General features: G+C 39.5%; 1 protein-coding gene across 1 annotated transcript in view; it reads left to right on the top strand.

The window, feature by feature from the left end:
• The first annotated feature begins 562 nt into the window (after nt 1-562).
• LOC132645709 (phosphatidylinositol 4-kinase alpha 1) overlaps nt 563-9,539 on the top strand; it is a 51,619-nt gene continuing 42,642 nt past the window's right edge. The window contains exons 1-9 of the mRNA XM_060362855.1: nt 563-1,711; nt 1,912-2,253; nt 2,337-2,492; nt 4,160-4,330; nt 4,474-4,632; nt 4,727-4,854; nt 4,925-5,225; nt 6,788-6,956; nt 7,102-7,319. Coding sequence (XP_060218838.1) covers nt 914-1,711; nt 1,912-2,253; nt 2,337-2,492; nt 4,160-4,330; nt 4,474-4,632; nt 4,727-4,854; nt 4,925-5,225; nt 6,788-6,956; nt 7,102-7,319 — 2,442 coding nt within the window. The 5' untranslated portion in view covers nt 563-913. The remainder of the gene's footprint in view (nt 1,712-1,911; nt 2,254-2,336; nt 2,493-4,159; nt 4,331-4,473; nt 4,633-4,726; nt 4,855-4,924; nt 5,226-6,787; nt 6,957-7,101; nt 7,320-9,539) is intronic.

Raw genomic sequence — 9,539 nt, 5'->3', positions numbered from 1 at the left:
GCTTATCATTTCATTGTAAAGGACACAATATTCACGAGATATATACAATGCAAATACTCAAATACTCCCTTTGCTGAATAATTGGCTAAAACGGTATCACAAGTCATTATCAACCCAGAGCTCTAGCTCAAAGCTTATACAAGGCTCAGGCTATTCTTAACCCTTATTTTCAATTATTATTATATTTCGTTCATATTAAGTTCTATTGCTACTTATCTCATTATTTCGGTCATGTTGATCCACGTGTTCTTGACAACTTATACAAACTCAACTGTATCAATTTTACGGGTAAACATCTATATGGACAGATAAGGGCTCTTAGTCAGCAATCTGTTAGTAACAAGGACATTTTAAAATAAATTTCTTAATGAGAGGGATAAATATGAACAAGAACTCTAACAAAGTGTAGATCTTCTAAACTATTCAGATAGTTGGAGGGTAAATTTGACCATTTTCCCTTAAAAGAACATGTATAGCGTTTTGATTTATGTGAAAGTAATACTCCAAGGAAGTGTCAAATAAATGAGACACGGAGTGGAGGTTATTTTGCCGAATAATTCGCGCGTGCATTAAAATTTATGGGAAAACACACACTCACTCCGGTACGACCGTAAGAACAAAAAACAAAAAACAAAAAAATAAATCTGAGCGAGGCGCGGGATAAAAAATAACAGAGACGTAACGAGGAGCCGGCATCGGAATTCACGACTTGCACCAAACAACAACCTTCATTTCTCCTCCATTATCCTCTTTCACAAGCCATTCACCTTACAAATTTCTCATTGAATCTATATATGTTCTTTTGGCTCCATTACCTGATCTACCGATTGGGCCCGAGCTAGTATAAAGCTGTGATCTAGTTGGTGGCACATGAACGAATATTGACATATTATTATTTATTTGTAGAAGTAGAATGGAGTCATTGATTGAGCTATCTGATTTAATCGCAGACAACCCAGGTCGATTCGTGGAGAAACTAGCATGGATATGTGGTAGGTGCCCTCCAGCAGAAGCCTTACTTGTTGGATCTCCTCCTAGGGTTTCAAGGTCTCAACTCAATGCCATACTCGCCGTTGCACGATTTCTCTCAAAATGCCCTAACCATTCAGATGAAATGCCCAAATCACTCGTCCTTGCCTTTTATCGTTCAATTCCTTCTTCTTTTAACCTTACCTTCTGGCCACAATCTTTTACAAACGACTCAGTTGTTTCCTTTTTCCGTGATTTCTTGGAATATATCTGTCAAGCGTGTGAATTGTCTCCAGAATTTTCTACTGACGTTGCTAGATTCACGGGGGATATTCTGATATCAGCTTTAGGTAATGGGAATGGAGATTTGGGGGTCTCAAAGGCAGTTTTGAAAGCAATGTGTTGTCATTTCCCTCCCCTTCTTTCTGACGATGCCGACAAATTGGTTTCATGTCTGCTTGAGCAGTTTGAGAATTTCGAGCCAGGAACTTCCTCTCACAGTTCACCTATGAGTGTGAGCAATGTAGATTTGTTAGGGTACAACGATGGCGGAGGAGATGGTGCCGAGAAACGAGTTATTGCCTCATTCGAAGAGGAGCCCGTCGACAGGCTTGCGAAACAAGAAATGGCTTTGATATTGACAGGACATGTCCTGGATAAAGTCTCTATTGATTCCAATCTGTTGGAAAGTGTCAGAGGTATTGTAAAGCAGCAATTTCACTCAATGATAACATTCTTAAAGGTAAAAATTCAACATATTGCTTTTATTTTGTTACATTTTTTCAACGTTTTTTGCTTTTTAGGTAGAAGTTGCATGTTGCAGAAAAGGGTGGTTGGTTTAGTTGCAGTTTATTTTGTTAAATCCCTGGTATTTTTGCTCTTTAGAAGTGAAGATGAAAACCTTACTGAAAAGGGTGGTCTACTTTCTTGGTTAACTGGCAGATAAGGAAGCGTGACTGGTCCGAACAAGGGCAGTCACTGAAAGTTCGGATCAATGCTAAACTTGCTGCTTATCAAGCAGCAGCCAGGTTGCAGATTAAAACTCTTGCGTCACTTGATTTGGACGGAAAATCATCAAAAAAATTGTTGCAGGGAGCTCTTGCTTCATTGATAGAGGCTGCAGAGGCATGTTTATTCTCGGTGTGGCGGAAGTTGAGAGCATGTGAAGAGCTATTCAGCTCCTTGCTTTCTGGAATTTCCCATGCCGCTGTTGCTCGTGATGGTCAGATGCTTCGGGTGCTGCTCATTCGGTTTAAGTCTCTTGTGCTGATGACATGTGCTCAGGTACAATATTCGGTTGCCTTAAGTCTCACGTAATGGTTCAATGGTGACGAGCATAACTAGATTATGGGCTTTTTTCACTACAGGCAGACACTTGGGGCAGCAATCAGGGGCCCATGTTTGAAAGCGTGTTGAAGACAAGTTGTGAGATAATTCAATTTGGATGGAACAAGGATCGATCTCCTGTGGACACTTTTATTATGGGATTTCCTATTGGTGAAAGGAATAATTATGAGGAAGAGGTTAGTTTTATCTTGATGCTTACCTGGAAGTTTTAGTAACTTGCACATGCTAATTATTAACTAGTGGAAGGAAAAATGGATGTTTGTCGATGGATCAAGAGGTACTAAACCCTACTTGCTGTCTGGTGTCACTAGATATAACGATTTGCAAGCTATAATTGCTTATTGTTTGCTCTTCATGTTGCAAATGGAATCAATTCTGGATGTTAGAAGGTTGTAACCTATTTTTTGTTCTGGTATAAATTGTTTCGCTTGTTTCTTTTGATATATATCCCAAACATTACATTTTGGGATGTTTGTTGCCCCTGAATATTGGAAAATGCTAGTGAATTTTGGTATAGTAACAGTTACAGGTTTCACTTAGAAATGGTATAGACAGATTTTTAAGACATTTATTTTGTTGTCTATTCTTTTCTCTATACTGGTAGTTGTAAGGTTGTTATTTTTGTCTATGCAACTACTGTAGGGTTCATATTGTGGTATTAGATCCCGGAATGATATTCATGTGGATTGTGAAGTTAAGGAAGTAGTTTACACATTTAGAAGGAGCATATATTTTCTCCTTTATCGTTAAGCTGCTACAATTTGTAATATGTGGCTAAATCTGCCTGCAAGAGCCGGCGGACAACCATAAATCCCTAGTTTTTAAAGTTCAGGGGAGGGGAATCCATGGAAAAGGAGTTGTTAAGAATCCAAATAGGCTAGCCTTGGTGATTTTTGATGTAGAAGAAGTGAGAAAGAGGAGGAAACAAACCGGTCCAATAGAGGAAGATGAAAAAGGGAAAAGGGGTGCCATCAAGGAAACTGCTCCCGCCCTAGGTCATATAAAGCGAAATTGATAGAGAGGCTAAACAAAATGGATGAGAGTGAGAGTTAAAGCTCTGAAGAAAAGCCAAATAAGAGAATCGGCAGAGAAATCACCCCAAGAATGAAGGAAGTGGAAAGATTCCTTGAAAGTATCAAGGGACTGACAACGGCTGTGTTTGGTGTCTAAAAGGTTCCCCGTGGTCAAGGTGTGTGTAGGGGAATTTGGGTACAACCTCAGGGAGTTTAATTATTAAGCCTAATCTTAATAAAACAAATGAGATCTTAGTGTACTTATCAAGAAAAAATGTTGAAGTTAGTTGTCCTTAGACTTGAGAAAATCTTTTGGTCTTTGTCTTGACATTTTCAGATGAAAACAGAATCTAATAATGCGATAGCATATATGCATCCATGTACATTGAAGTTTTGCTTCTTATCCAGCTTTGCAGGTCGCAAAGCCTATAGCTCAAGTAAGTTTTTGAAAAAACCTATAGCTCGAGTAGAGGTTTGGAATATCTGAGTTTCTGCAAGTAGAGGTTCGAAATCCACTGCTTGATGAGCAAATGCATACTTGTGCCAGTAGACAAGCATCTTTCTGATTGGCTGTGACAAAGTAGATGCTTATATATTTATTCCCTTAACACTCAAAAATATTTGCTAAGTATCATCTCTTTTTCAACTGCTTTATATTCATGAAATATTCTACAGACCAAAGTGAGGGAATCTCATAGAATATGGTTACAACTACCTAAGAGGCTTATATGTGTTTCCGTCTTTCTCGGGGACATATTGCTAAATCCTTGTAGTGTTTCTTTATTAATCTCCTTTTTGTTAATGTTATCTGCAAATGCCCACATTTCCAGGTAGATAAGGAGAAGCAGGCAGTTCCTTCCCTGCAGTTGAACGTTATAAGGTTACTAGCTGATCTAAATTCTTCAGTTAAGAGGCCTGAAGTTGTGGATATGATATTGCCGAAATTCATTGAAAGCTTAGAGGAGCGTGATGCATCGATACCAGGCTTGTTGAGACTCCGAGTATGAAGCTCCCTTTTCATCACAAACATAGTCCACTTGTATCTCTGCTTTATTTGTTCAAGTTTTGAAAGCCTTTACTCCATGAACTGAGCTATTGAACTACTTTCTGAGCCTCTCAACCTGTTTTTGTTGAGCTGCTGCAGCTTCTTGACGCTGTTGCTCGCATGGCAAGTTTAGGTTTTGAGAAGTCCTATCGTGAAGCTGTTGTTCTGATGACAAGGAGTTACTTAAGTAAGCTTGCTGCTGTTGGCTCAGCTGAAAGTAAGACCACAGCTCCAGAGGCCAGAACAGAACGCGTTGAGGTGCGCACATGCTGCTTTTATCATATTATAGCATTTGCTTATCCCTGATAATCTTGCTATTGGTCTACTTCTCACATGTTCAATCGCATTCTAGACACTTCCAGCAGGATTTCTTCTGATTGCCAGACACTTGACTACTCCTAAGTTGCGTACAGACTACCGTCAACGCTTGCTATCCTTGTGCTCAGATGTGGGCTTGGCTGCAGAGTCAAAAAGTGGAAAGTAGGTCTTCCTAATGTTGGCTGAGAATGTGCTTTACTGGACTGTTTCTCAGGGACAATGTATTTTGCAGGAGTGGAGCTGATTTTCTTGGTCCTCTCCTTCCTTCCGTGGCTGAGATATGTTCAGATTTCGATCCTTCTGGAGATGTTGAACCTTCACTCTTGAAGTTGTTCCGAAACCTGTGGTTCTATATTGCTCTCTTTGGGTTAGCTCCTCCATTACAGAGCCAACATACCATGACAAAGTCAGTATCGACTACTCTAAACAGTGTTGGCAGCATGATTGCACTTCAAGCAGTGAGTGGTCCATACATGTGGAGTGCTGATTGGTCCTCCGCTGTCCAACGCATTTCTCAAGGAACCCCACCACTTGTAAGTTTAGTTCTGATTTAGAAGTTCAGCCTCTGAGCAAACTTTGTGATCATCTTCTCCTATAATGCTCTGTTCTTTTGTTGAAATTGCTGCCCCTTTTTGCAACTATTGTAGGTCAATCTTGAGAAAGGCATCGGAAAATAGTTTAAGATGTTGCACCTGTAGGTGCATTCTTATGTCATGTGTGGCACTTTGTGAAATCTCATCCCAACTTAGTAGTTTAGTGGTTTTCTATTCCTCTTGCTCATATAGCTCTAATATTTTGCCTTTTTACTCCGTCCTCCCTGATTAAGAAGAGGTTCAACAACAATAACAACAATTTACCCAGTATAGTCCCACAATTGGGGTCTGGGGAGGTTGGGGTGTACGCAAACCTTACCCCTACATTAGAATTCAGAAGAGGTTCATTTTGGAAAAGAACTCCTTCAGAACACCGTGAACAACATCTATCCAAAGCTAGTTGAGGTCATCTATTTAATTCTCTATATCCATTTTGAAATTTTGGGATCATTTCATTCCAATATTAATAAATAATTATCTAATTTAGGCAAATTAAAGGTTTTCTAAGTGCACACTCCATCATTCTTTTCATGACTCATAGTTTATGCCAAGATAGTTCACACAACTTTGACTATTTCGTTTGTTTTATACTCATAACCAAGGTACTCTAGTCCACTTGTTTGGCATCTTTTCACTTCTTAATATAACATTGAATAACTTGGCTTGTCATGGTATTCGAGCTTTCCCGAGGCACTTCCAAACCTCTATAGGGATACCATCTGGGTTTATCACAGGCTTTCCTAATCCTCATATTCGAGTTTATACGAGCATGTCTTGTGAATTATGTTCTTCAAGTTCTCAACCTCTCATAACGGAAGTTACCGATATGGCTGTCTCTTTTGTTTGATGTAAAATATTGCAGGGGTTCCCAGGCTAGTCGTGCATATGTTAGTAGTCTCACTCTGGAGTAGAGTTCCCAAATGGTGAAGTATAGAACAATTTAGTGAAGATGATATAAATCTTAAAGAAAGGAAAGTCACATGTCATTTTCATGTTTATTGTTTCTCAAGAAAGGTATAACTGTGCTTTTGCTTGAATAATTCATTGGGCTTGCGTTGCTTACTGCATTGATCACCTTGCCAGAAATCAGAATTTGGTGACATAAGCAGTTTAGACTTATTTGTTTTTGGTCATGTTGATCAACTGGCAAGAACTGAGCTATTGGTGCATCTTTATTTCCAAATCGAAATATGGATGTCGCATGTCAGAAGGTACCTACTTATCCCACATGTTGATATTCTCATTGGTCTCAGTAATCTGAAAAAGGGTGGGATGTGAAAAGTGGAGAAGAAAGAGACTAGAATGATTATATTAGTTGTTCTTGCTACCTATTTCAAGGGAGTATGGTTTATCCTACTCAAATCATAACTTTAATATTAGCAGGTCCATCAGTGTGTGATTCATTATCGTCTTGAATCATGTAATAGTTCTCGTTTCATGAAACAATTTAATTTGTTTAACTGAATATTTTATACAAGGGTCTAAGATTTGCTGTTTACCAGGTCGTGAGCTCCGTGAAATGGCTTGAAGATGAGTTGGAACTTAATGCTCTTCATAACCCAGGTAGTCGGCGTGGTAGTGGCAATGAGAAAGCTGCGGTTAGCCAAAGAACTGCTCTTTGTGCTGCTTTAGGAGGGCGCATGGAAGTTTCAGCAATGAGCACAATTTCGGGTTTGTTGTTCTTTTGTCGTGTTCAGTTTGAGAAGAAAATCTTCTTAATGATTTTAATTGTTAAGGAGATATTTGTTGCTTAGGGTGCAAATGATGATTGAAATATTTCCAGGCCTCATAGATACTTTTTATTTGGCCTCTACAGGTGTCAAGTCAACTTATCTACTTGCAGTAGCATTTCTGGAGATCATTCGATTTAGTAGTAATGGTGGGATCCTCAATGTAGGCCCTAGTTCAACAGCTTCTAGAAGTGCCTTCAGCTGTGCCTTCGAATACTTGAAAAGTCCTGGTCTCACGCAAGCCGTCTCTCAGTGCTTGACAGCAATTGTTCACAGGGCTTTTGAAACAGCAGTAGCATGGCTGGTATTTTTAACTGCCCCCTATGTCGTGCTGTGTACTTTAATCATTTGAAGTTAAACTGCTACTTATTAAACAAATAAATAAGCCTGAACATGAAAGAAAAATGAAAATATGATAAAACCCTAGAATAAGAAGCAAAAGATACAACATACCATATGTTACGAATTAAGCTGCAAGTTGTAACACCCTAGTAAGATTAAAAACTTAAAAAACTACCAAATTGCATTAATATAGGCTCAATTTTACTATTAAAAAGATAAATTACCAACAAAAAGATAAGAGTAAACAACAGCAGTAAAAATTGGGGGTGGGGGGTGGGGGTGGGTAAAAAGATCTGAAGGCTCCCACAAGATTCTATGCTTATTGGATAAACCCTCTAGTTAGAGATACAATCTTTTGAAACATGGGGCTAAATCATATGTTAGATGCGGTAAGAATTCATCAATTGCCAGACAGTTTAAGTCATGCAACTAATGTGGTTTTCTAACAAGACAACCTTTAAGCAGAAAACGGAAGTTCCCAATTCCTCTCAACGTGCCTGATAGGTTGCTTCAGTGATCCCTTCAACATCAGCCTTATCTCGAAGGTGATTCAGAAACGGTTCTTTAGAAAATCAGTGCTGGTCTCAAGGTAACCCTTCTCAATCACAACAAATTCTTATTCGAACTTCCTTAGAGGCAAGAAGCAGTACAAGTGAAAGCAGGGGATTGGTTTAGGAACGGAAGGCTATCCCTTGAATGGTTGGATCGGAGATGACATACTGGAAAATAGAGTGATGTTGGATTAAAGCCTTTGGTATTCCTATTCACGGTTGGACGATCATATACCTTTTTGCACCATAGGTGATTTATGTGGGGCCATATCAGAGGCGTTGATCAAGATACACGACACATGTTGCATCTTTACTGGGCTCGTATATGCGTAAAATACTCTGAAGTGAAGCCTCTGATGAACATTGATCTGGAGGTAGGTGGTTGTAATTTAAAAATTTTCAGTCTAGCAGATGTTTATGTGAGATCAGGTTGGTTGGAAGTAGTTAGGACGCCAACATCAATTTGAAAGGGGTGATTGGCAACCCTGGCCCCTCGAGACAACCAAAGCGCACGAAAGTGGAAGCCCACGTTGAGAGCTTTAATTTAAAAGCTCCCACATGTGGAAGCTTGAAGGACGTTCCCCCGGTGGCTGCTGTTAATAAACTATATTAGGTAAAATATTGGATCAGGATTATTATTCAAAAGGCCTAAAAGGTAAGGCCCAAAAGAGGAGACAAGGTAAATTTGTAGTGGAGGGCTATTGGGCCTATTTGAGTTCCTTATACCAACATGTTTAAAGCCATAGAGCATGAGCCAATTCTTGTTCTTATAGTTAATGATCTGGTGGTTCTCAACTCACCTATTGGCACCTTTACTGGCATAGAAGGCTAGTTGAGGCTGAAAAAAATGATGAAGCGGGACCAGTTGCAAGGCTAAATCTGATCGTCTATGCCAGAGCCACCACTGGTATGTAGCTCTGACAATGATTTTTTCTCAGTTTCTTTGCGACTCGCTCCCCCTTCCATGGTATAGGAAGGTTCCAACTCGGAATGGGTGCACAAACAACTGTTTATGAGGCACTGAAATGTTATGTTTTTGGGTGCCGATTGTTGCAGGGTTCAAACATGAGGAACTTTGTATAATTTAGAGAATGGAGCAGAGGTGACAACTGTAATTACAAGAACAAAAGTCAAATGGCAAAGCTATGAAAACGAGCAAAAGCAAACAAGAGCGCGAACTTTATAATCTGATTTGTGGGATTAATTAGATGGTCGGGACAAGCATGAAAAAGTAGGTACTATAAATTTCTTCTTGCGATGAAGCTAAAATTTTTAAGTTGGACCATGCAAGGTTAAACTACACCAATAATGGGACACTCAAAAGTCTCTAGTTGGAAACTGGAAAGTTGAATGCTATTGCCTGCAAGTGACTAAAACTGAAGAGTGGTCTCCCATCAAATTTGGGATAAATGTTGAGCTGGCCGGGTTAGCTCAAACCATGAGGGTAGCAGTGGTGGTATCATGTTTCTATGGGACTAAAGACCGTGGACTTGTTTTGGGACTCAGCAAGGTAGCAAGGTACAAACTCACTCTCACGTATGTTGGAGTGTTTCACACACATGCGTGGGCCTCTAGCAATTTGTAGAGGAATAATTATGATGAACTTGCAATAATCAAGGAGGTGTGGAATA

The sequence above is a fragment of the Lycium barbarum genome, chromosome 6 (assembly GCF_019175385.1).
Source record: "Lycium barbarum isolate Lr01 chromosome 6, ASM1917538v2, whole genome shotgun sequence".
Classification (NCBI taxonomy): domain Eukaryota; kingdom Viridiplantae; phylum Streptophyta; class Magnoliopsida; order Solanales; family Solanaceae; genus Lycium; species Lycium barbarum.
Note: the sequence above shows the minus strand (reverse complement) of the source record. Positions and strands in the feature narration are given on the sequence as shown.